Below are 25,927 nucleotides of genomic sequence, written 5' to 3'. Positions count from 1 at the left end.
CCAGGATGGCTGGCCCGAGCCATGGGCCGCGGCGGAGCTAGCGCCGAGCGCCCGACCCTCGACCCCCGAGTCCCGGAGCCGGCCCCGCGCGGGGCCACGCGTCCTGCGGGCGCTGGTGCCTAAGGACAACGACAGCACCAGCTTTTCCTTTCTCCCTTCCCTTCCTTGCCCCGCACTCCTCCCCCTGCGCGCTGTTGTTGTGTGTCAGCACTTGGCTGGAGACGTCTTGAACTTGCAGGGAGAATAACTTGCGCTCCCTACTTCGCGCCGGTGCCTCTGCCCCAGCGGACCCAGCCTCACCGCCTGCGAACCCCGCCGCCCGTCCACTCCTCCGCTGGGCCCGACCCGGAGACGCCGTTCCCCGCGTGAGGACAGGGACAGCCCGGCCGGCACCCGGGAGGAGAAGGCGGCGGCGAAGGAAGGGAACCCGGTCCCTGCGCCAGGTCCTTCAGCCAGAGCTTTTTCCATGTGGAGGCTCTTTCAATGGACGTGTCCCCGCGTGCTTCTTAGACGGTCTGCGGTCTCCTAAAGGTAGACGACGTGGGCCAGGACCCAGGGCTTGGGGGTGGGCGCGGGGCCCGGGCAGCCTCGGCGGCTGAGCCCTTCCCCAGGTCCAGGCCCGGCCGGAGGTAAATAGGGCTGGTCCACGTGCAGCCGAGCCCCTGCGGGGATGCCCCCATCCTACCGCCCCTGGCGACCGTCGGCTTTGCCCTCCTGGCTCGCACTCCTCCGCCCCTCCTCCCTCCCCCCCTTCAGTTTATTAGGGCAGTTAACACTTAGATGATTTTTTTTTAAAGTCTCAAAGAAATCACTTCGAGAGGGTGGCCCCTGGATTCCACCCGTTAGCGGCCAACCTGTACGCCTTGCCATTCTGATCCTTTCTAACTTGAAGTTTTCCGGGAGACCTGATCTTTGAACTCAGAGTCGCGTCCCATTTGGGAAATATTAGAAGTTGTGATTCTCCCTGTTTGTTTCCAGGGATGCGAGGGGGCAGTTCTTAAGTGCCACCTTGTACTGACACGTGAATTAATAGATATTAGTCATCTACGTAATCCTAGGAAGACACATGTGTTTCTTGACTGCATGGGGTGGGGGAGGTTGGGAATGGAGTGCTTGCCCTGACACCTCTGAAGTTAGAGGCGTGGGCCACAGGTGGCAAGTGACTTCGGAAGTTGTGCCCTTGAGTTTACTGGCTCTGGAAGTTATAGACCGTGTGTACCAGGAAGTCCTATACGGCGCTTCTAAGGAAGTCACATGCACCATTTGTGCGTGTTTATATGCAAGCGAGCGCTGGGCAGTGTGTGTTTGGGTTAGTTTAGGGGACAGAGAGGTGTCAGACCAAGCGGTGGTTTCCCCAGGTCTCCTGCATTGGCTGTCAGCGCGAGTGTCACACACACACACACAAAAAGGTGACAGTCATTGACGAGGGGTGGGGGTGGGGGTGGGGGTGGGGCGCGGACAAATCTTGTCAGACAGATTGAGAGTAGCACGGGAGAGGAAAAGCCACCTGGCCCTGGAACTAGGGGTTTTCCATTCTCCCAAACGTCCGAGCTTCAGCTCCTCTGAAGCATCCCTGTGAGTGTTGTAAGTCAGGTGGGCACCCTGGAGGAGGAGGCAAAGTGGACCACGCGGGAACCGGGGCCGCGGGGGCGGAAGAGGGGAGGGCTGGGCGGGGAACTCCGTGACTCACGTCGGCCCTGTCCGCAGGTCGACCATGGTGGCCGGGACCCGCTGTCTTCTAGCGTTGCTGCTTCCCCAGGTCCTCCTGGGCGGCGCGGCCGGCCTCATTCCCGAGCTGGGCCGGAGGAAGTTCGCGGCGTCTGCTGGCCCCTCCTCGTCCCAGCCGTCAGACGACGTTCTGAGTGAGTTCGAGTTGCGGCTGCTCAGCATGTTCGGCCTAAAGCAGAGACCCACCCCCAGCAGGGACGCCGTAGTGCCCCCCTACATGCTGGACCTATACCGCCGGCACTCGGGCCAGCCGGGAGCGCCCGCCCCGGACCATCGGTTGGAGAGGGCCGCCAGCCTCGCCAACACCGTGCGCAGCTTCCACCACGAAGGTGAGGCGTGGAGCCCGGGTGCTGGGGGCGGAGACGGAGGCGGGGAGTCCTCCCGCAAAGCGCCCCACCGTGGGCAAACTGCGGGCGTCCCTGGAAGGGCAGCTTGGCCAGGGCGCTGCAGAAGTTTCCATTTCTGCCTCTGGAAGAACCTTTCGGAACCTGGCTTTAATGCACTGCCTGTTGGCAGAGGGGAGCCAGGGATTCCCCTTTGGTAAATCCGCACCCTTTTCCTGGCTTGCAGCCAGAAGAGAGACTCCTCCTCCAGGAACTGGAGAGAAATCAAGTGATGGGGAAGATGAGGGCAAAAGGCATGCCCCTAGTCAGCTAAACGTGCAAGAATTCCATAGGGGAGGAATGAGAAGGAGGGGGGCAGACTGGGATCCCTTTACGTCTGTTGGGAAGCCTTTGCTCTATAAATCTGCTTCTCTTGCTTAAGCCAGGGTTTCAGGCTAGACAGGGCCAAGGGCAGAATTTTCAGAGATAGTATTGAAAAATCAAAGCCCAGGGCCCCAAAGTCTTTCTAATTTACAGTAGATCTGGGCCTGGTTTGCAAGATTTCAAATCCCTATCTAATCCTCGTGGGAGATCAATTCCACAATCAATCTTACTGTGTCCACAATGACTTTCTTGTCTTGTGCTTAAATCTGAGATGAACTCCGGAGGAGAGACAAGGCTAGCAGCCTTCAGATAAAAGCTTTTGCGGCAGCTGCCTGCTTTCCTTCATGTGCATTGAAATGTGGACTTTTTTTTTTTTCTTTTATGATACTGGATGTGGTTTTTCTAAGGTAGGATATTTCTGCTTGTTTCATCAGAAAGGCATTTAGTAGATTTGAAATATCTTAGAGCAGCTTTTGAGATCTGTTGTACCTGAGTTCTTAGGGCAATTAGTCAAAAATATGTTCCACTCGATTCTTTTTCTACAATTTTAAATGTCCCTCTGGCTTAACACATTCTAAACAGAGCCCGGGTTCCTTTGAGTTCTAGAGAAGGGTCCAAAGTTGTGTATCATAAACTACCTGTAGCATATTGGGGAACTGGGTGTGTAGTTCCCTTTTTCTTGCCTTGCCGGGCTGAGGTGGTCAATTTCAAGTGGCAATCTACTCTTTGATATGAACAAATCAGGAATGTCACAGCCAGGGATTTTCTCCCAGTGTGAAGGATGACATATTTGTGAGAACAGCACTTGATAGTGGGAAGGAGTCCCAAAGGCGGGTCACATAACAAAAGGTACTTCTTCAGCGAAGGGCGACACTGAATTGATGATCAGTTCATTTTCCAGCACATTTCTAAGTGGGCTGCCCTCTGCTAGCAGAAATCAGATTTGAAATAAAATAAGATCTCATTTTACAACTTCAGGATTCGTCCACTGGAAGCAGAAGTTGTCTGTTGTCATGTAGGAATGTTTTTGTTTATGTACATTCTATCCTCATAACCTTGGGGTGATTATAGATTCCGTTCGTCATCCCGAGCCAATGCTGATTAGAACTGTTTTTCTGGATAGAAAAGTAGTAAGAATAGCTATTTCAGCTACCTCTCCTGGAGATATAGCATGGAAACCAGTCTTTATTTTTAAGGCCGAGAAGGTACTGTGTGTTTCTTAGAACTTTAAAGACCATTCAAGTCATCTGACACCAAAAACAGTCAGTTGCATGAGGATTCCATCAGTGAAGTCTGCATATATATTTCTCCTTCCTCTAAAAGTGGCTTGATCGCTAAACAGCCTAGAAATTAAATACGTGTGCTCTTTAAACTTAAGTAGCATGCTTGAGTTTATGTCAGAATTTATATCTTTAAAAGTGTAAATGTTATGTACAGAATACTACTGAAGTTAGCAACCGCTTAAAATCAACTTGCCAGTAACTTCAGATCTTGATGCATTTAGATGGCTTAGAGAAAAGCTACATAATAATTGTCCCAAATTTCAACGAGTCTACTTCTTTTCTTATTATGACTATCATTAGGCTACAAATTGCCCTTTTTTGAAGACCATGTCGTTTTTGTGTAACCCAGGATTTGGTTTTTATAAACATCCTGTGCCATGCATGGCACTAAAAAAAAAAAAATCTTTTAATAAACCATGTGATTAAGGCTGAAGGCTTAAGAGCAGAATTTGGTTCATAGAGCCTTCATGGGCATTTCTTTGGTAAAGGATCAAAGGACCTGATTATAAGAATTACCTGTTGGTGTTATCTGTGGGTGGGATCTGGGCGATTTGGTGAAATACAAGACAAGAGATACCATAATAGAGTTTTCTCAACCAATGTGTGAAGATAGTTGGGACCACATGTGGTAGGTGGCCTGACACAGAAATTACCTGTTCTCATTTCTCCTATTAAATTTTGTCTAGTCCTTTCTCCAGTGGCTTTTATTCAGAAGAGCTTAAGGGCTGCAAAAATTATTTTCCAAAGTTGTTACAGAGTGCTTCAGCTGTGTAGGCCTTTCAAAGCTGCCACTGAGGGCAGAAAAGTCACTTCTCCAACTGGAAAGAGCATTTTGTGCTTCACTTGCAGTTAAAAACACATTGAAATTGGTTGGCTTCATTGGCCCCACAAAAAAAAAATTGTTTATGCTTTCTTGTCGGATTGGAATATGGAAGGACCACTCTCCAGACTCTGAAGGACGCAGTTCTTGTTTTGCATGAAATAACTGAATTATTTGCATGTATGAATAAAGCTTTGAAATAGAAATTAATCCTGTTCCCATAAGTGTAATTTTCGTGACCATATCCACTTAAAAGGAAAGTTCAAGAAACAACCATTGTCCTGTGAAGGAGCACTTGTATCACAGATTCCCAGTGCAGCTAAAGGATTTGGACGCATACACCTCGGAAGCCACCAAGTGCTCACCTGGGGTGCTTCCCTGGTATCCTCAGGTATCTCAGCGTAATTACAAAGGGCCCCATTAGGTAGAACAGGCATTCTGTTTGGAAATGCTCATAGAGATGGAAGCTTTGTGCCCAGTGATAGTTCTTGGACTAACGTTTTCTCTGCTACTTTTTTTTTAAATGTTTCCTTTCTCTTCCCTCTTGACCCCTACTCATTGGGCTGTTTTGTCTCGTTCTAGAGTTGCTCTTTGTGTATTTCACTAAGTAGACAACAGCAAGAGGGTACTGGATCATTCCAGAGGTGCTGGAGCTAAGGGTGGGCAGAGGCCAAATCAGGGTTAATGACTGTGACCTTGCTCTTTTAGCTGCCACCTTTGTTGTCTTTGTTTTTTAGCTGATTCATTTTAACCTTTTGTAATTTATCTTTTTTCCCCGCCTTGATATATCCATTCTGTTATCATTATTTTATATTGTGGAAGATATTCTTTATTATCCTCTGCTACTTTTATTTCAGGGTAGCGATTTCCAGCCTTACTGATTTGCTAGAACATTCCCAGGTTTCTGTTGTTGCTTCCTTAACGGGCATGTTTTGGTCCAGAGAGTGTTTCCAAGTTCTCAAAATATAATGACAGCTCACTTTTTGCTAAAACTCGTTACGCTGTTGGACTAAAGTCAGCCACAAAATATCAAGATCTTGGTTCCAGGCAAGATCTGTGTGTCCCAGGGGTCCCTGCCACCCTACTTTTCTGCTTACTTAATTTTCTCTGCTCTCTCCACCATTCTTGGGAGTATATTTCTATCCCTTTAGTTGGGACAGAACTCACACTCTGGTTATCATTGTATTAAATATAAATCTACCTCTAATAGTTTTGGCTTTTGCTTGAGTTTTTGACTCCTCCCCTATGTTAGATGGTGCCGTCTAGTGGCCAGAAACTTGGGACCTGCTGTAGACTCAAGTTCATAGCTATGCTCTTCGCTTACTAGCTCTGTGACCTTAGGAAAGTCACCAAACCTCTCTGAGCTCCAACTATTTCATTTCCGAGATGGAGCTAGTCATAGTTCCTCTCTAATCGATTCATCGTAAGATAATTGATATAAAATTCTTAGTGCCACACTTGGCACAAACATTCAGTCATGGTCATGGTGACTTCCTTCCTTATGTCCTATTCTCCCTTGATCTAGGGATGAGAGGCTAGGCGGACCCATGCTACGAAGGGAATCAGTCCATCTTTTGGATTAGTTAGCTGCAGATGAATAATTGGCAGTGTGGATGATTAAGTTAGAACTTCACTTTTGGAGGAGAGGTCGAATGTCATTGTTACCTTATTTTTCTTTACTTTCTCTCATTTTTGCAGCCAAAGTTCCGTCTATTTGGATAAGGACTTAGAAGTTCAGGAACCCAGGTCTAAGACAGGCTGGAATCCTCAAATCCCTTGGCAAGTGCAGCTTATTCAACAAAGGTTATTTACAGAGAATTAATAACTGTATAAGCCTCCAAAAAAGCATACATTACCTATTTAGGTAAATGGCTGTATTTTCAGAATTCCCCGGCTTGATGTGATGGTTTGCAGCTTTTTTTCTTTACTTCCTTGCAGATAGGTTCTGATTCTTTTCTCTCTTCAAGAGACAAGTCATGCTCCCTTGCAGATCAAAGGAAAGGGTGGTACGTGCCCTAACCTTGGCCAGCTGTTCTCTTGGGTTTGGGGGGACCTTCTGACTTATCTCTTGTGACCTAAGTCTGCAGTCAGGGGTGTTGTCATGGAGGCCTTTTTGTATTAAGGAGGGACACGGGTCCTTCAGGGATTAGGTTGACTGAGAAGAAGCTGCAAAATTGGAGAAGGATCTTCACTTTACTCGTTAATATTTTAATAGTGTAATTTTTTTCCTTTGCAAGTGATTATCCTTTTTGCCACTTACCTCCAATGAGATTTTGAAGCACGTGAAATTGCTTTTTTATGTTAAATCCAGTTGAATGGCGGCAGTTTTATATAATTCCGTCTTTAATTGGTCTTTTTGGAGGATTATTGCTCCATTTTATGCCACTTTTATACCCATCTTCTTTACTTTACTTGTCTCTCAGGCTTGCATTGGAGATTGTTTCTTCATCTTTATCCTGGCTGTGTGTGTGTGTGTGTGTGTGTGTGTTTATAATTTCTGTTTTTATGGATTTGAATTCAGTTTTGTTGTATTCGTGATTTCTTTGGGCACCTTTGTTAACCCTGCTGTTCAGCAAATGCCCCGCATAATGTGCCTTTCTTCCCCTTCTTTCAAAGAAAAGAGTATGCTTTTAGGTGTGCTGGTATCAGCGAAGTCCGTCGCCCGGGTCCCAGTCAGGCTTTGTGTCATCATGTCTAGAGGACGCCGCTGATTTTCGTACACTTCTTTTTCCTCTGCTAGCTGGTGGCTTCTCTGCTGCAAGAAAGCCTTCAGCAGAAACATCAGAGGGCTCCTGAGTTGCAGGGAGGAGGGGAAAGAAAGGGCTAAACACGGTGCTTGATACTCAAAGCCACGAAGGAAAGCCCTGGTTAGATTGGTGGGAGGATTATTTTAAAAATAGTGCCTGGCCCCGAGTACCATTAGCTGACAGTGGGGTTTAGAGTGTGCTCGGCTCCCGAAAGGTACCCCTCCAGGTGCAGGTGTGCGGGCACCAGAGGCTGGTGGAGAACCCGCTCCCAAGCCTGATGGCTCCCTGTCCAAATACCTGAGGTTTAGATCTTCCTGTTCTGAGTCTGCTGCTCACCTATGGCCTCAACTCGTATTTTTTGGCCGACGCTAATGGTTCATCTATTCATTTTTGTATTATTTAACAAAAAATTTCTGGCAACGGATACTTGAATGTGAAAACGCCCTTTAAAGCCTTTACGCTCAAAGGGCGCTTCGGCAGCACACAGCATCCCCTTGCCTGCGAGCTGGCTAGAAATGCTGAATCTTGGCCCCACCCTTGACTCACCCACTGAATCAGAATCTGCTTTTGAAGATTTAAGGCGTCCGAGGTGTTGTGCTTGAAGGTTAGAGTTGGAGAAGCGTCGCATTAAAGCATTCCTCCATAATTCGGTATAAACTGTCCCTGTTGACCTCTGGCTTTTCACTTAGCTTGCAGTGGTGACTGTAGCTTTGACGGTGAAGGTTCACACCGGTAGAACCTTTGAGCGAGTGATCTGATGTGATTGTCCTCTGCTGAGGCATCTCAGTTCTGTGAACAAGGCATAACTACTGGGTTTAGGAGAAATACCATCATAAAATGAATGAAAATAGGGTTTCCTCTTAGGGTGATGACATGGAAATATGGCCAGCTAGACTTTGTTCGCACTCAGGTTGGATCCTGAATGAAGCAGGTGAAATCTGTGGACAGCGAGATGACAGGATATGGTAAAGCTAGAAGAAAATAAACCCAGATAGGTCAGATTCTAGTGCTGTTTACTCTCAATTTAATGGTAATGTGTACCTTTGATGATCTGCGGACCGCGCAACATTCAGTGTGATATGTTATGTTTTATTGTTTACTTCAAAAACAGTACTCCTTAAAATTGAAATTCTAGTATTTTAAATCAGAAAGAACTTTTTTGTATAGCCCACTGAATGACTATTTTGAAATAATGATAATAGATATAAAATGATTATTCTGTAATAGATTAACCCTTGGATTGTGAATATCATAATGGTATTTCTGAAGATTTTTATACTTTTTTTGGGTTTTATTTCTATCCTACAGCCTATTATTGAGTAGGTGTATATTTTTAATAAGGTTTATTTTTTTTTAAAGATAAAGGAATTACAAGCAAAGGGGAGTCACTTTTTTCTTCCAGAAGCATCTGAAATGAGATTTTGATTTTTGAGGTCATAAGGAGGTGAGAGAACAGAGTTGGGAAGTTACTTCTCTTGAAATTGTCTAGCCTTAATTACTACAGTGTCCTGGTACCACCCTTACGTTCCCAAAGAAGTAGATCCCTATAAATGCCTTTGTCTCTGGACTTTTGAGTAAAATAGTAGGGTGTACTTTGCAAAATGTCATCGCTGATGTTGAGTTTCAGAGTCTTTAATTAGGAAACTGAAATCTGTATATCGAGATTTGTAAATCATCTAAATTGCAGAGTAATGTTTTAGAATACCGCTTAAGGGATTGACATTAAAGCCTTTTTCTTTTTAAGAAATGCAATAATTTCCTCAAATCCTCACTCATTAGACCTCGACTAACTATAGTGCTGACTTTTTTTTCTTTTTTTTTTTTGCCCTAAAGTCTGTGAATTCCAAAGAAATGCTTCACCATCTCCCCCATTATTACAGCCACCTGGAAGCAGTATTCATGTGTTGGATTAAAAGCATAACAATGAATTGTGAAATTTTGTTTCCTGGTAGGCATGTTGGCATAAATGTACAGAAAAGGGAGAATCCTTTTTTATCTAAAGGGGGAATTTAAATTTTCTGGTTGCAGACTTTTACGTGGGTTAAATCAAATCCCGAAGTGAGGTTCGTAAATCCTCGTGTTCCGTCAGATTATCTTTACTTGTCTTACTGAATGACTCTTTTTTTTTCCCCCTTCTTCATCTCAAATTAGAATCTTTGGAAGAACTACCAGAAGTGAGTGGAAAAACAACCCGGCGATTCTTCTTTAATTTGACTTCTATCCCCACTGAAGAGTTTGTCACCTCGGCAGAACTTCAAGTCTTTCGGGAACAGATGCAGGAAACTTTGGAAAACAATAGCAGTTTCCATCATCGAATTAATATTTATGAAATTCTAAAACCTGCGACAGCCAACTCGAAGTTCCCAGTGACCAGACTCTTGGACACCAGGCTGGTGACCCCGAACGCCAGCAGGTGGGAGAGTTTTGACGTCACCCCCGCGGTGATGAGGTGGACCGCGCAGGGGCTGGCCAACCACGGCTTTGTCGTGGAAGTGGCCCACCCAGAGGAGGGCCACGGGGCCTCCAGGAGGCACGTTCGGATTAGCAGGTCTTTGCACCCAGATGAGCACAGCTGGTCACAGATCAGGCCCCTGCTAGTAACTTTCGGCCACGATGGGAAGGGACACCCCCTCCACAAGAGAGAAAAGCGCCAAGCGAAGCACAAACAGCGGAAACGCCTTAAGTCCAGCTGTAAGAGACATCCTTTGTACGTGGACTTCAGTGACGTGGGCTGGAATGACTGGATCGTGGCTCCCCCGGGGTATCATGCCTTTTACTGCCACGGGGAGTGTCCCTTTCCCCTGGCCGATCACCTGAACTCCACTAACCACGCCATCGTCCAGACGTTGGTCAACTCAGTGAACTCTAAGATTCCCAAGGCATGCTGTGTCCCCACGGAGCTCAGCGCCATCTCCATGCTGTACCTTGACGAAAATGAAAAGGTGGTATTAAAGAACTATCAGGACATGGTTGTGGAGGGTTGTGGGTGTCGTTAGCGCAGCAAAAGAAAATATATATATATATATATATATGTATATGTATATATACATATATATATATATTTTAGAAAAAAGTAAAAAAAAAAGAAACAAAAAAACAAAAAAAAAACAAAACCAAGTTGACACTTTAATATTTCCCAATGAAGACTTTATTTATGGAATGGAATGGAGAAAAAAAAAAACACAGCTATTTTGAAAATATATTTATATCTACAAAAAGAAGTTGGGAAAACAAATATTTTAATCAGAGAATTATTCCTTAAAGATTTTTAAAATGTATTTAGTTGTACATTTTATATGGGTTCAACCCCAGCACATGAAGTATAATGGTCAGATTTATTTTGTATTTATTTACTATTATAACCACTTTTTAGGAAAAATAGCTAATTTGTATTTATATGTAATCAAAAGAAGTATTGGGTTTGTACATAATTTTCCAAAAAAATTGTAGTTGTTTTCAGTTGTGTGTATTTAAGATGAAAAGTCTACATGGAAGGTTACTCTGGCAAAGTGCTTAGCACATTTGCTTTTTTTTTTTTTTTTTTTTTTTTTTTGCAGTGCTACTGTTAAGGTCACAAGTTCAAGTCCAGAAAAAAACAAAAGTGGATAATCCACTCTGCTGACTTTCAAGATTATTATATTATTCAATTCTCAGGAATGTTGCAGAGTGATTGTCCAGTCCATGAGAACTTACGTCCTTATTAGGTGGAATATTTGGATAAGAACCAGACATTGCTGATCTGATCTAGAAACCCTTCCCCCACCCCTTAATTTGAAGAAAGAATAAAGCAGGACCGATAGAAATAATTAGGCAAACAATGAACCTGCAGGGAAGTGAATGATGGTTTGTTCTTCTTTCCTAAACTATAGTGACCCCTTCAAAGGGGCTGGTCTGGCCAAAGTATTAAATAAAACGTAAGATTTCATCATTAATGATATTGTGGTCATGTATATTTAAAATTGGTATCTAGTGGCCCTCATGAAGAATTTGAAATTAATTTCTAGTTACCTTTTGCCTCACTTGGGCGCCCTTTATGCTTAGAAAGACGGTTTTCTCACTTTGCCCAACACACAGGAAACCTGTGCCCATCAGTGTTTTCCTCCCACCCCTGTCCTCTGTTGGATCAGCTTGCTTTTCTTCCCAAGGTTGTGTGTTTGAACACATTTCTCCAAATGTTAAACCTATTTCAGATAATAAATATCAAAGCTCTGGCATCTCATTCTATAAAGTCCAACCGTAAGAGAAAATGGTGCATTTGTACAGCGTTCACAAAGATTACCTTGTGTTTGTGTGTTTTGCTTCTGAGGTTACTCGTTCATGGAGAAAAGTAGGGACGAGCGAGGAATGGTTGGAAATTTGCAGGCAAGTCCTTGGATCATTCCTGGGAATATCAGTGGTTTAGCGTTTCACACGAACCTCTTCAGGGCAGAAAGATTTAAGAGAAAAACTGAAGCTCCAAAACAAGCAGAACCTGGGGAAGCCAAGATAAAGTTTCAGAGATGATATGCCATGTAACAGGGGCGACCGTGCCAAAAAATTAGAAAGGGAAAGTGTCTGAGATCAGCCTCTGCAAGGACATCTGCCAACTGGACGAAAGCCCAAACAGAATGAAGCCAAATTAGGCCGCTCAGAATGAGCACTTCGCGGTGGCAGGGCTTCTGTGCTCAGGTTGGAATCAGACCCAAGAAAGGGTTTGGTGGGTCTGTTTGCGTGGCCAGGGAACCCAGAACGCCCCCCGCTATTTTAGTGGAAGTGTCTTAAGGTCAATTCCTGGGACGTTGTGTCACCTCTGATCCTTCTGTGATTGGTGAGGCCTCGTTCTAACTTCCTTTCCTAGCACTGCCTTAGAATTACCCTCCGCCCCAAAAAAGTGTTTGGTAAAGGACCAGACTGTTATCATCAGTTCTTCCCAGGAATTAACTTGTGACGACCATGTTACATTTTGGGTTACATTTTGGGTGTGATAGGGTTAGCGTTTATTTTGAGATGATGTAGATCACACTTTTAAATTCAGACCAGTTCTCTTTTACACCTTCCACTTTTAAAGTCTTTTTGTTTCTTTTTATCCCTGTCCTGTTGTTCTTGTGTATCATTGGTACCACACCCATGTGTGGAGGGTGAGATCGCCTCTGTCCCCCACACAGTCTTCGCATCTTAAAAAATTATGTTTTCTCACCTCCAAAGCCTGTAGATGAGAATGTGAAAGAACAGCACAAGAATTTCCCTACAATGGCAGTTTCATCCCTTCTACATCTCTGCTTCATTGGTTCTGATTGTCTTGGTTAAAATGGTTCTCAAATGGGTTCTCTTGCATGATATATACACGTGTATAAATCTATATAGACATATATGTGTAATATATATAAATATATATACAAATATATGTGTAAATATATATACAAATGTGTAAATACAGAAATATATACACAAATATATCTGTAAATATAGAGACATGTAATATATATAAATATACATATGAAGCATATGAAGATACACATATATGTATTACATATATAGATGATGGCATTTTCCGTTTGGTTTCAGAAATTTGCAAGAGTTGAGGACTCTGAGCTCTTGGCAGCTCATTTGAGAAACAGAATATCTGACATATATTCTCCATTTCTTGCATTTTTGCTCACGTCCTTCATTCTGCAGAAGAAAGTGTCTTAACTAACCCCATGACACTGACTGACTATCTTCTTGAATCTTCAGTCACTATTCTGTAGGAACCTTTGGATCCTTTTAGAGTTGGTTTTTTAAAAACAAAATGTAGAAAGTTTCTGAATTTGGGGACATCACCTTTCGTTGATTTGAATTGTGTCATCTGGTTTGGTGCCTGTCTGGGCTGCGTGTGCCTCCCTGTCATGGATTTACCCTGTATCGCGGGCCCAGGTTGCTCTGTTCACTTTTTTTTTTTTTTTTGTCTTCAAAACTGGGGAGGAGGAAGATGAGTGGTTTACAAATTTGTCTGTTTCCAGTTTTTCATAATTTCTACTCCAATTGCTGCTTTATTTTTAAAATATATATATATATAGTATATATAATATATATTATAGTATTATATATATTTTATTTATATGTATATATATAGTGGCTAACTTTTGTTAATCTCAGACTCCCGAATTGCTGCTTTAAATTGTACCTTAAGAGGCCAAGAGTGGAGAGGTGATCTCTCAAGCTGGTCTGTGGAGCAAGGGACGTAATACTAGCTAATCGGAAGTGTCCCATATTGTTTTCCTCAATTTTTCACTGGAGGTAGAAAAATCGTTTGTGCAATTCAAAGCGCTTTTAAAAATAGTATATTTCTATTTAGAGTCATATTAGTGTTAAGATATCAGGTCACTGAATGTTAGATGCCACTAACCACCCCCACCCCCACCACCAATCTATTATAAAGCAAAAAAAACATAGCCTTGCAGTAAAGAGCAATTTAAATGTAGAATAAGTGTGACATGGATGGGCAGTCACAAAGAAGCAAGAATGCCCCGGCGCTATTCTGTTCCTTTTCTGTTTTATTTTTTGCAGGGGGCGGGTAGAGTAAAATGGGAGATAAATGTAGGTCTGTTTCACTCAGGTAAATTGCTTTTCCTCTTTCCTCCACCCCACTGACATAAATTACAGCCTTATGGTATTCTCTGGGGCAGAGTTTTCTGACCATCTCCCTGCCCTGCAAACTTCAAAGTGAACTGCTACCTCACTAGGGAACCGATGCTCTAAATAAAACTTCCTAGATTTTGACGTGCGTCCGAAATCACCAGGACTGCCTGCGGGAGGATGCGACGTTAACGTGCACACAGAGCCCCGGGGATCATGTTATGACATGGGTTCTGTTCGAGGAGTCCAGAGCCGGGGCCTGGGATTCTGCATTTCTGACACGCTACCAGGTGAAGCTGTCCTTAAACCACCAGCCCAAGGTCTTACATGTTGAGAGAAAGGCTCTAAGAACTCTTCCCAATCACAGCAGGAGAAAGTTGGACAGAGTTTAGGTCCCTCTCTAAGGAGGAGCACGGAAAAGAAAAACAAATCCTGTGCATGGGGTGACATTTTGGACACATTTTCTCTGAAACGATGTCCTCAATACTTTTTTCAAAGGCATTCTTTTCCCCCCACAAGATGACTGGCAATTTTGTGTTCGAGCCACCCTCAGACATGAAAACACTTGGTTGCCTATCTTGTAAAATCTGCTCGGCTGGCTTGCTTGGGCACGTACGCAGTCAGTTCAGTCAAATGCGTGTCAGTACATCTGTGTGGATGGGGGAGCAGGTGCAAGCCCTTAACGTACTTTTAAAAAGTTTAACGCTTAAGTCAGTCCACTGAGTTGATCCGTGTGATCTGAGTGCCAAGCGTCTGAGTTAAAAATTTTCCCTTTGAAGGCAGCAAAAAGATGTCATACATTTGAAGCATTTGTTTATGCTAAAAATGATGCTTGATTTTTTCCCCCCAAGTTCTAAGACAGTTCACTGCACAGCACCATTGAGCCTAGAGGGTAATATATAGCTTCCCCAGCTGGTATTTGAGGTTGGATTTAGTGGATATTGGAATTCGTGATGCCAAGGATGGCTTCGAATAAGGTGCTGAAATGAATGGGCTCAGGCTAGGAAAAGCAAAAAGACCTGATTTCCCTCAAAGGGGCTCAGCAAAGAAATCACTTTGTCTTGGTCTCTCCTTTTTAGCAAAATGTCCTAGACAAGGTCATCTGTTTAATAGCCTCATTTTCCTGTTTCAGGGAAGCACTTTGAAGGTTTCTTACAAGCAACTCAGATTTGAGTATTTGTTGAAGAAATGCTGGAATGAATGAATCTCTAATTTCAAATACACACTTTATAAATATAGACATACACACACACATATATATTCTTTTTCTCTTTTTTCTCTATAATATATACACACACACACATATATTTATATATATGTATGTATATCTCCATCCCAGGGACATAATTTTTTGATTTATTCCTGTCTGGGGTCCAAATGCTGTGTGTAAATCACTAATTTTTATCCGTTGGGTTTATCATCTGGTTTCAGCCTCCACATTTTGGGCTGGGTCCCTCCGAGGTGCCCCAGGCACTGACCTGACGGCCACTTGGAGCCCGCGTTTGCCCCGCGCTCCCGGGCCCCACTCCCAGCAGCGCCAGGGCTGCATTCCCGCCGCGGTGCGTCCTGTGAGGGGACCTCTCTGCAAACCTCCGATTGCTTAAAGCTTCTCGTCTGGACTGCATTTACCCTGGAACCGCTTGGCCACAACACTATGAGAGAATAATTATTGAACTATCTTACTGTACAACTATTTCCAAATTGTTGACTTTTTATTGATTTCAGGAGGCAAGCTAATTGCCCCATGGCAACTCGATGTGAGCGTTTAATGAAGATCAGGAAACAGAGTTTATGAAAAGCTTTTGTATAGTAACTGCAAAGTTTCAAGAACTGTTTTATACTTCCTGACAGCGCTGGGCCGAGCTTAATGGTTTGTTTTTATTACTTAAGAGTGTAAACCTTGCTCTCGCCCCGGTGTGTGGAAACTATACCCTCATTCCACATTACGCATTTTCAAGTTGCTTTTTACTCACTGCCAGCTTCCCTTCCTGCCATCTACAATCAGGACCTTTTCGGTTTAATTGTCTGAAAGCAAGTTTCTGTCTTTGCACGCTGTGAATCTTCACACACACACACACACACACACACTCATGAAGTTAAGTGTCTGCATTGTTTCGCTTTGTTTTGGGTGGAGTTTCTTTGGTCGCTTGGTTGCTAGACAACCGAGCAGACAAAAGTTAAAGATTTGAAAAGGCATTTTTAAAGATGTCGAAGCTTGGCTGCAGGACTATTTTATCTTCGTCTTTATATGGAAGGCTTAGCTCTTTTACCAGGAGACCCTGGTCTTTTGTTGCAGAGGTGGCTGGGGAAAGGTTTGCTGAAGTCGAGCTCTTTAAAGCATTATCTGTTTGAGAATTTTCTTAAGTGTTGTTCCCATTTGCTGGAACATACTTCCCACCTGGATGGACAAAAAAAGCCAGCTTCGTTTCCAAGGGTGTGTTTTAAATCACTAATAAAGTCAGCTCCAGCTCCCAGCTGCTTCGTTTGTTGCAAGGCAAAGAGGTAGAGAAAAGATCGCTGTTCAAGGCAACGTTCAGAAACACAAGATTTCAGTTTATGGAGAATGCTGTCTCCAGGAAGCCGCATTGGTGTTTTGGTAGATAGTACTGGAAATGTTTAAAAAACATTCTTAAAAGTCTAATTTTAAATCAAAGTCACTGAAATCATCATCCTTTCAGTGATGTTTCAGGAGCGCGTTCTAAATACCCCATCTTTATACGTCTGCCAAGTTGGACGTGTGTTCACAAGTTCATCTTGCAAGTGTACACAATTGTAGCTGACGCGCTTTCCTGACTTCAGGTCTGCCCTTTCCCCTCCTTCCTCCTCTGAGATGCTGCCTTTCAGTGTCTCCTCTTTGCAGGGTTCTCTCTGCTGCAGTTCGGTCACATCCATGGAAAACTTGACCAACTTGACTGAATCATTTACACACAGGATTTCCTGGCATGGGGATCAAACAGGGAGCCCTGAGGTGTGTTCACTGCAGACTGTCTTGGAAATTAGGCTCCTCTGAAGCCCATCTGGCCTGTACCTATTACATGTGACAAAACATTCTCCTATAAAGAGACCTTACTTCTGACTTAAATGCTGCTCAACCACTTGCTTTAACCAGCAAACCTACCTACCTCACCAGCATACTTGTCAATATTATGAGGCACGACAATCATGATGCTAAAGCATCAAGGCCCTGAAATGACTCAGGCTGCAGATCTCATGACAACAGATGCGCTAAGTAGAACTAGGAAAATAGGCCCAGGGGAACATCCCAGTCAATATTTCTTCATCTCAAAGGATTTGGCGTGTATTTCCCACCTGCAGATCACTTGGCTAAATAAAAGAAAATGGGGAGAACTGGAGAAGTGAAGGGCTGTTTGTGGTATAAAAAATACACATGTGAGATCAGTGCAGCTTTCATGAGCAGAGGGGTTATTTTTAAATACCGCCATGGCACAGTGTCTCCTTCCTTGGTGATGCTGCAGGATATTTTACCTGTGTAGAAGGGCACTGACGTTACTCTTGATAGCTCTTTTTATTGAACTATGGAGAAAGAACTTGACCGAAAAAAGCAACTGAAGGCTAAGAATTCTAGAATCCTCTTACCAGCAATGGGAACCCAAAGGAAAATGTATTCCTGGGGAATATACCTCTGGAAAGATGCCCTATGAAATGATGTCTAAGCGAACTCCAGGTTATCTTTCTCTTTTGCGAGCACCTTTAATGCCGGAATATCACGTTCACTGACTGGGCCACGTTGAGGCCTGCACGTCCCCTTTACCTTGGTGTCCTCATGAATTCGCTAAGGTGCTTTTCAGTACATGGCATGAAGGAGCAGAGAGGGGGTGGCTAGATATTCCTCAAACACAGGTGCGTTCTCACACAAGGTGGGCAGTGTCTCAAGGAGCCCCTGTTCCTAGAATCATTAAAGTTAGGACATTGGAAGTGTTAGCACTGCTGTCCTTAATACATTTCCTTAAGGGGATGGGGGCCTTGGGGGATGGGAACAAGTCCGTGTGTTATGGACCATTTCTAGAATGTTCTGGGAGATGGTGGTGATTCAACCCCATTGGTGTAAAAATATTAATCTCCCTCCATAGCAGCTGTTGCCAAAACAGAACTCTCTAGAAGGTTCCTTCCTAGTGGATCTGTGGGGTTCTGACTTCTGGGTCCCAAAGGACACCATAGGCTGTCCAGTAACGAGGTAAGTTGAGTCGTGGTCCTTGTTTGGCAGAAGTGGAAACTGATACATTTATTTTTTCCTCATCACTTACCTAATCTTCCAACAACAATTAGAATTTTCCTAGACTTCTGTTTTACATTCAGTACTCTCTCTCTCTCTCTCTGTGTCCCTCTGTCTCTTTCTCCGTTCCTCTGGGTATCAGGACCTTCTGTGGAGGCAAGGAAGTGCATTTGCGAAAGAGGAGCTAGAAAAGCCAACCCGATTTGGTACAACAGGAGAGGGAATTGGTCCCAGGCTGTCACCAATCTGAGAGCTCGCTGGACCAGCTGTAACTCTGCTGAAGGTCTGAATTTAGGGAAATGTGTAATCCACGGACTTCCTTAGAGAAAAATGCTCACTGTAGGGGAGAACCTGCTTCCTCCTGTCCATACCCAGCCTCTGCGATGCTGGGAGAAGGGCCACTCCAGCAGGTGGGGGTGGCAGGAGGTGGAAAGGGGTGGCAGACAATTGGCCTTCAGCAGACTGTCAGCCCAGAGCGAAGTGCTTCTGCTTTGCAGCCAGAAGCCATGATTCATTTGCTTTTCATTTTGACGTTAGCATTTTTCTCGTGACTCATTGTTAATTTCATATGGAATTTCAGAGGCTGAAACAGTTATTTAATACTTTTTAGGAATTAAAACATTCACCAGGTGGAATACACTTTTCTGCTCTGAAACAGGTGAACAAATGCTTCATTAAAATAATTAAAAGAAAAAGGACAAGGAGGCATTTGTCCTACCCCTGTGCCCCCACCCCAGCTCATCTTCTCACTAATGCTGACCAAGAGTTAGGCAGCCTGTTTCATCTTAATGTTTCTCTTATCTTGAATTCCTTTCACCACGATGTGGGATGTTACTGTAGGTATTTTTAAAAAGATGCTTCTTTATCAAGTTGGAGAAATTCCCCCACTGTGTTTTGAGGGTTTTTCACATGCATTTGATGCTTCAATTGCTGTGATCATATGATGTTTTTCCTTTGGTCTGTTAATGTGGTAGATGACATTGATTGATTTTCAAATATTCAGCCAGGCTTGCATCAATGCAATAATCCCTTCTTGGTGAAATACTTTTATACATTGCTGAATTCTCTCTCTTAATATATTATTAAGGATGTGTGCGTCCATATTCACTAGGAATATTGGTCTGCAGTTTTTCATTTTTGGTTCCAGTTTTTCTGATTTCATTATAAGGGTAATACTGGCTTCACAGAATGATTTAGGAAGTATTCCCTCTTTTTGAGTTTTCTAGAGGAGATTGTATAAAATTAGCATCAATTCTTCTTTGAGCAGTTGGTTGAATTCTTCAGTGAAACCATCTGGGTTGAAGATTTCCTTTTTGGAGAAGTTTTTAATTATGAATTCAATTTCAATTTCTAAATAATTATAAAGCTAGTCACATGATCTAATTTACATATTTGTGATCCATGCTAGTTTATGCTTCTCAAGGAATCGGTCCACTTAAGTTGTCAACTTTATGTGTAGGGTTGTTTGTAATACTCCTTAATTATCCTTTTGATGTCTGCCGGGTCTGCAGTGATGGCTTCTGCTTCCAGAATTGTGTCTTCTCTTTTTTATTTTTTTGTTAATCTTGCTAGAGATTTGTAGAGTTTATTGATCTTTTCAAAGAACCAAACTTTGTTCATTGATTCTCCTTTTTATTTTTCTTTCTATTTTCAAGTTCATTAATTTCTGCTCTTTGTTATGTCTTTCCTTCTTCTTATTTGGGTTTTTGTTCTTCATTTTCTGTGCTCTTGAGGTGAGAACTTAGTTCATTGATTTGAGACATTTCTTCTTTCTTCACATAAGCACCCAGTGCTACAAATTTCCCTCTCAACTCTGCTTTATCTGCATCTCACAAATTTTGACATGTTGTACTTTAATTTGCATTTTTGTTTTCAATGAGATCTCCTTTTCGACCCTTGGATTGTTTAGAAGTGTGCTGTTTAGTTCCCAAGTGTTTGAATATTTTCTTTTTACCTTTCTACTACTGATTTCTAGCTTGATTGCAGCATGGTCATAGAACACTCTATTTGATTTCACATGTTATACATTTGTTGGTATTTGTTCTATTGCCAAGGTTTGGTCTATCTTGGTATTTGCTATGTAGGTACTTGAAGAAAATGTGAATTTTGCTGTTGTTGTGTGGAGTGTTCCATGATCTTTAGATCTTAAATACCTTGTTGTTGATGGTGGTGTTGAATTCTTCTCTACCTTCGACTTCCTGTCTAGTTTTTCTAGAATTATTGAGAGAGGGGTGTTGAAATAGTCAACTATAATTGTGGATTTGTCAATTTTTCCTTTCAAGTCTATCAATTTTTGCTTCATGTATAAATCATATGCAAAAATATATTACATCATGTATCTTTTTCCATCCCAAACTAACATGAAGTCTGACCTCCCTGAATGTCTCTTTACTCATCCCCACTTATAATACAGATATTCTAAATATTTCCTCTACATTCATTGACGATCACATTAGACAGTGCTATGCTATGTTCTTCAATTATCAAACATAGTTCAGAAAAGTCAAGAGGAGAAGGAAAGTCTATTGTGTTTAACCCAGATATTTGCTCTTTCTATGGAGTTTTTTTCCTTACTGATGTTCCAAGAGTCCTTGTATCATTTCCCTTCTATTTACAGCATTGGCTGGGGAGGGGGCTTTGCACTCCTCCTGGGGCACCCCCTGCCCACAGGGAGGGGATGGGAAGATCCCCATTGGCCTTGGCAATGGCTGCAACTCCACCAGAGGCAGGGCAGCCAGGCCAGCGCTCACCCTGCACCTGTGAGCAACCTGCCCTCTTCTTCAGCAGTTCTTTTAAAGGAGGTCTGCTGGCAACACATTTTTAGTTTTTCTTCATCTGAGACTGTCTAAAGTTTCCCCTTTATTCTTGTGGGATATTTTCCCTGGGTATAGGATTCTGGGTTGAGAGTTCTTTTCTTTCAGCACTTAAAAAGTATTTTGACCCTTTCTTGTGGCTTCCATAGTTCCTGGTGAAAAACACACTGCCGTTTGATTTGCTTTTCCCCTGTAAGTGATGCACCGTTTCTCTCTGGCTGCTTTCAAGATTTTGTCTTTAGTTTTCAGAAGTTCGACTATGATGTGTCTTGGAATAGATTTTTTTTTTTTGGCTTTTCTTTCTGTTTGAGGTTTGTTCAGCTTCTTGAATCTGTTGGACCCCATCAAACTTGCTTGTTTTTTTTTTTTTTTGCCAAATTTAGGGAATATTTTTGCCATTATTTGTTTGGATAGTTTTTCAGCCTCATCCTCTTTCTCCCTTCCTTCTAGAACTTTGACAACAGGGTCTTTGGTTATAGTTCCACATATCCCTGAGACTACTCATTGCTTCCAGTCTATTTTCTCTCCATCGTTTGGACTGGGTCATTTCTATTGTCCTATTCAAGTTCATTGATTCTTTCCTCTGCCTTGTTCCTTCTGTTGTTGAGTTTTTCATATCAGTTATTTTTGTTTTTCAGTTCTCTAACTTCCACTTGTTTTTTCCTCACGTCTTCTATTTCTTTGCTGAGATTTTCTATTTAATCATTTATTGAAGGTATGTTTATCAGTGTTTATTGGGCAGTCTTATTGTGGTTGTTTTAAAATCTTTGTCAGGTAATTCTAACATCTGTATCATCTTGGGGCAGCACCTGACGGTTCCCTTCCCATTTCATTTGAGTTTCTCCTGGTTATTGGTATAGTAAGTGATAATTTTTTTATCGAAACACAGATAGTTTGGGTATTATAAGATTCTAGATCTTATTTAAATCTCGTGTTGTAGCAGGCCTCCCCTGATGGTGCCCTGGTAGGTGAAGGTGTGGGGTGCCACCACCTTACTGACATGTGAGATTGGAAGTCCATGTTCCCCACTCTGCCTCCGCTGACACCCAAGGGGGGAGGACCTCCTTGTTACTGCTGGATGGGGTGGGATTTCATGGTCCCCATGTGGCTTCCGCTGACATGGTGGGTTGGTTCTTGTTACTATTGAATATTGGTGCAAATCTTGACTGTCCATGAGGCTTCCTCAGACAAACCCTGGGGGAGAGAAGGGTGGAGCAGCTCATTTCAACCTGCCAAGGGTGAATGTCTGGGCTCTCCACTTGGCCTTTGCTGGTAGAGGTAGGGGATGGACTGCAATCTTTTCTTTTTTTCCTATGCTGCTTGGCTGAAATAGACTGATTGTTATCTGAAAGTTCGGGTTTTTTGGGTTTATATGTATATATTTTTAACCTTTCTAGATTACCCCTTTCCTTGTTCTTCTGCCAGAGAGAATAGGCTTTCCTTTGGGTTTTTTTTTTTTTTTCATCTATGACCATTGATGCTGGTGGGGTACCACTTCTCCAGTCTCCAGTCTGGGATATATGATGTGCAAAGAAACCTCAGGGAACTCACCACCTATGTTCTTCAGATCCCAAGGTCCCCTGACCTGCCTTCCTTTTACCACCTTTCAGATCTTCTTATGTTTGTTTTTAGCTTAGTTGTTTTTACTTGAACTTCGCAGGAGGAGTGGGGAGAAGTATGTCTGCTCCATCCTCCTGGAAACAGAAACCCCAGCAGGTAGGCATCATTCAATCTCTGAATGCACTTACGAATTTGCAGATCAAAGGTGAAACACTATTTCAGTTTTCTGGAGGGAAAAATTGAGACACTTAGAGGTAATTTACCTGATCAAAGTTGCTTAGAAATGTGGCCTTGGCTTGAAGTAAAACCTTGGAATTTTAAACAGTTATTATTTTGCTTTTCCTTTTCTTTCTCTGTTTGTTAGAAAGAAAAACACTGGGAGTAAGGGTGGTAGGGTTGGGGAGGAAGTAGCAGTTACCAAGGGGAAGACTAAGGGATTACTGTTTGGCTTGGAAGCAGCAACTGTTTAAAATCACAAAGCTAGGATTTTTCAGGGGGATTTTATTGAACTTTGAAATGTTGTTAATTTTGACAGATTGACTACCTGATCTTCAGTTACTCATTTATGTCTCATCTTAGAAATGAATGACTTCGATTATTCATACTGTGTCCTGCAGCTTAAGAGACATTTAGTAACCACTGCCGCTTCCTTGATTAAAGATTTGCATAGAAATGGGAAGGATGTGGAAAATCTTCATCACTTTGCAGTGATGAAAGTTTGTAATACTTTCTTCTGAACACTCCTGGTTCTGCAAATTCTCTAGATTGCTTGGTATTTCAAAAAAGATTTGGGACTACTCTGTTAAACCATTATCTAGAGTTCTTGAGACACTGAAAAGGCAATGATGAACTCAGAGAATTAACTTTCCTAAGCAACGCTTCCTAATTTGAATATATTTCCTAAGAGATACAGCATTCACAAGCCCTCTTTCCCCATTGTAGTTCTGACCACTAACACCGTTCTTCAAAACTTTTTGGGGGGGGGTGGTAATTAAGGTTATTTAATTATTTACTTTAGTGGAGGTACTGAGGATTGAACCCAGGACCTCGTGCATGCTAAGCATATGCTCTACCACTGAGCTATACCCTCCCCTCTTCTTCAAAACTTCTTGAGTCTAAAATCAAGAGGGGATGAGAGATGGGAAAGACCTTTCAGGAACAGTGAACTGGCCTATTCACTTGGTCCTTTTGTAGCCATCTTGGTTCATCCAGTACTTATGAGTTCAGACTGGCATGTATGGCAGGAATTGAGGGAGGACAAAACTGCGTACATTCTTCAAAAGAATACGGGGCCCAGCAGAGGGTGGTTGGCAGGGAAGAATGAGGGAAAGGTAGAGTTATTCCTATGGAAAATTCTCTTTGCTTCCATGAATATCAAAAGTCATCACAGTTCTGATTTTACCCAGCGATTTGGGGGTCCCACTTCCGGTACTTACTGTTCTGGAATCTTCTAGAATGCCTGTCTTTGAGCTTTCTCCTAATCCTCCCACCGAACTTGGTGGGGAAAATGTCTCTTGGAAGGCAACAGTTTCTAGGCTTTTGTGGACATTTTAGCTGCAGAGTTTTTGTTTTTTTCCTAAGTTGTTCATGGTGTGTTCTGGCCACTCAGCTACATCACTGGCGGCACTGATGCTTTCAAAGTTGTCTCAGGTGGCGAAACACACTCTTGTGACTTTCATCACCAGGGAAAGAGCAATAGGTCTTGCTCCATGGGCTTCCTTTATGTGAAGCACACGTCACTTTCTGCTTGGAGAAAGGAAAGATGGGTGAGAATGCTTGTCTCCTGCTTTCTCTGTTCTTCTTCTGAAGTATCCTTCTCTCATAAAAAAAGGCAGCCACACATAAACTTCCTGGCCAGAGAGGAATATTCTGTCCTGTGAGCTTGGCCAGAGGCAGGTTTGGAGTTTAGGGGCAACTGAGAAATCTCAGTTACTAGTTTGCATTTGCTTCCATAAGGCTAATTGTCATCTCCAGAAATCGGGCCCCAGAAGGAATAAATGTATTTCTGCCTGATAAGAGAAGGGGGATGGAAAAATGAGGGCTGGGAATTAGCCCTGTCACAGGAACTCACTGAGACTCTGACAGCCATCTGAGGTCTGCTATCCAGCAGATAAATAGCTGGGAGGGCGGGGGTGGGGGTTTTTCCACGAAGACTTTACACTGGCATTGACTGCTGTGAGATTGGCTTTTAGTCCTTCTAACTTCAAAAATGTTGCTTCTTTAAGGCATTAGAATTGGCAAATGCCAGGGGTCACATGTCTGAGTATTTTTTTTTTAATGTTTTAAAGTCTTCCATTTGAAGTTTTTCTTTTGGAGATAACAGTTTCTCTCAAGAGCCATCAATCTGGGGGTGAATGTGTGGAATTCAGAAAGGCATCTAACCAAGTGTCTTCACTCCCTCTCCAGAATGCAGAGCCATTGCTGAGTGCTGCAAAGGGCAAGACACATTTAGAAAGATGCAAACATACTTCAGAAAAACTTCTTAAAAAGAATTACAAGTCCTTTCAAATCTAAATCGTGTGCTCTTGTATTGTCTAATGAATCAGGAGGTACTGTGTTAACAAAAGAATATCTCATTTCAACATTCGTTTTAGTATTTAGTCTAAATTTGGATAATTTGTGTCATTTCCCCATACTATTTACCCTTGTTCTATACCAGAAGGCATAACAAAAGGTTTGCAAAGAGACTGGCCAAGATGGCAGAGTAGAAAGGCCATAAGCTCATCTCTCCTGAGCACACAAACATCACAACCATCTGCGAAGCAACCATTGGCAAAATGATTGGAATCTACCAGAAAAGATTTTCTACAACGAAAGACAAAGAAGGAACCACAGCAAGATGGGCTGGAGAGGCTGACTCGTGTATCAAGCCCTGTACCCCTTGGATGGGTGACTGACAAACTGGAGAATTATACTGCAGAGAATAATAATGTTCTCCCACAGGAGTGAGAATTCTAAGCCTGGGGATTCTGCACCGGGAAGAACATTTGGCTTGGAAGGCCAGCGGGGCTTCATTTCAGGAGTCCCAAAGGACTCGAGTATTAGAGACTTGACTCTTAAAGGGCACACACAAAATCTCATGCTTACCAGGACCCAAGGCAAAAGGGGTAATTTGATAGGAAACTGGGCCAGACCTACCTGCTGGTCTTAGAGAGTCTCTCAGAGACACCGCGGTTGGGGTGGGTGTTGGACTGTGGCTGTGACTTTCTCTGAGGACATAGACACTGGTGACAGACATCTTTGGGAGCCATCCTTGGATCCTCCCTCTAGCTCATTAGACTCGGCCCCACCCAACAGCCTGTAGGCTCCAGTGTTGGGATGCCTCAGGCCAGACAGCTAACTGGCAGGGACACAGAACTGTCCAAGAGCGGACAGGCTGTCTAAAGACTTCCTAAGCCCACGTCCACCTCTAGACACACCCCTAGACCCAGCTCCACCCAC

General features: G+C 43.1%; 1 protein-coding gene and 1 long non-coding RNA gene across 3 annotated transcripts; both read left to right on the top strand.

Moving 5' to 3' along the window:
• The first annotated feature begins 391 nt into the window (after positions 1–391).
• On the top strand, positions 392–10,398 carry BMP2 (bone morphogenetic protein 2). 2 transcript variants are annotated; one of them, XM_006207373.4, is made up of 3 exons: positions 392–531; positions 1,708–2,057; positions 9,437–10,398. In XM_006207373.4, exons 2-3 carry the CDS (start codon positions 1,715–1,717, stop codon positions 10,279–10,281), a joined length of 1,188 nt encoding a protein of 395 aa, XP_006207435.1. In that variant the 5' UTR covers positions 392–531; positions 1,708–1,714; the 3' UTR covers positions 10,282–10,398. The 2 variants fall into 2 exon arrangements, with proteins under 2 accessions (XP_006207435.1, XP_072799935.1); XM_072943834.1 differs by lacking the exon at positions 392–531 and adding an exon at positions 1,078–1,409.
• A 7,596-nt stretch (positions 10,399–17,994) lies between these two features.
• On the top strand, positions 17,995–25,001 carry LOC116279130 (uncharacterized). The gene is made up of 3 exons (XR_004188476.2): positions 17,995–18,074; positions 22,587–22,642; positions 24,893–25,001. It is a non-coding gene; the product is annotated as an uncharacterized lncRNA (long non-coding RNA).
• The last annotated feature ends 926 nt before the right edge of the window (positions 25,002–25,927 follow it).

Source organism: Vicugna pacos, chromosome 19 (assembly GCF_048564905.1).
Source record: "Vicugna pacos chromosome 19, VicPac4, whole genome shotgun sequence".
Lineage (NCBI taxonomy): Eukaryota > Metazoa > Chordata > Mammalia > Artiodactyla > Camelidae > Vicugna > Vicugna pacos.
This window is presented reverse-complemented; position numbering and strand designations above follow the sequence as displayed.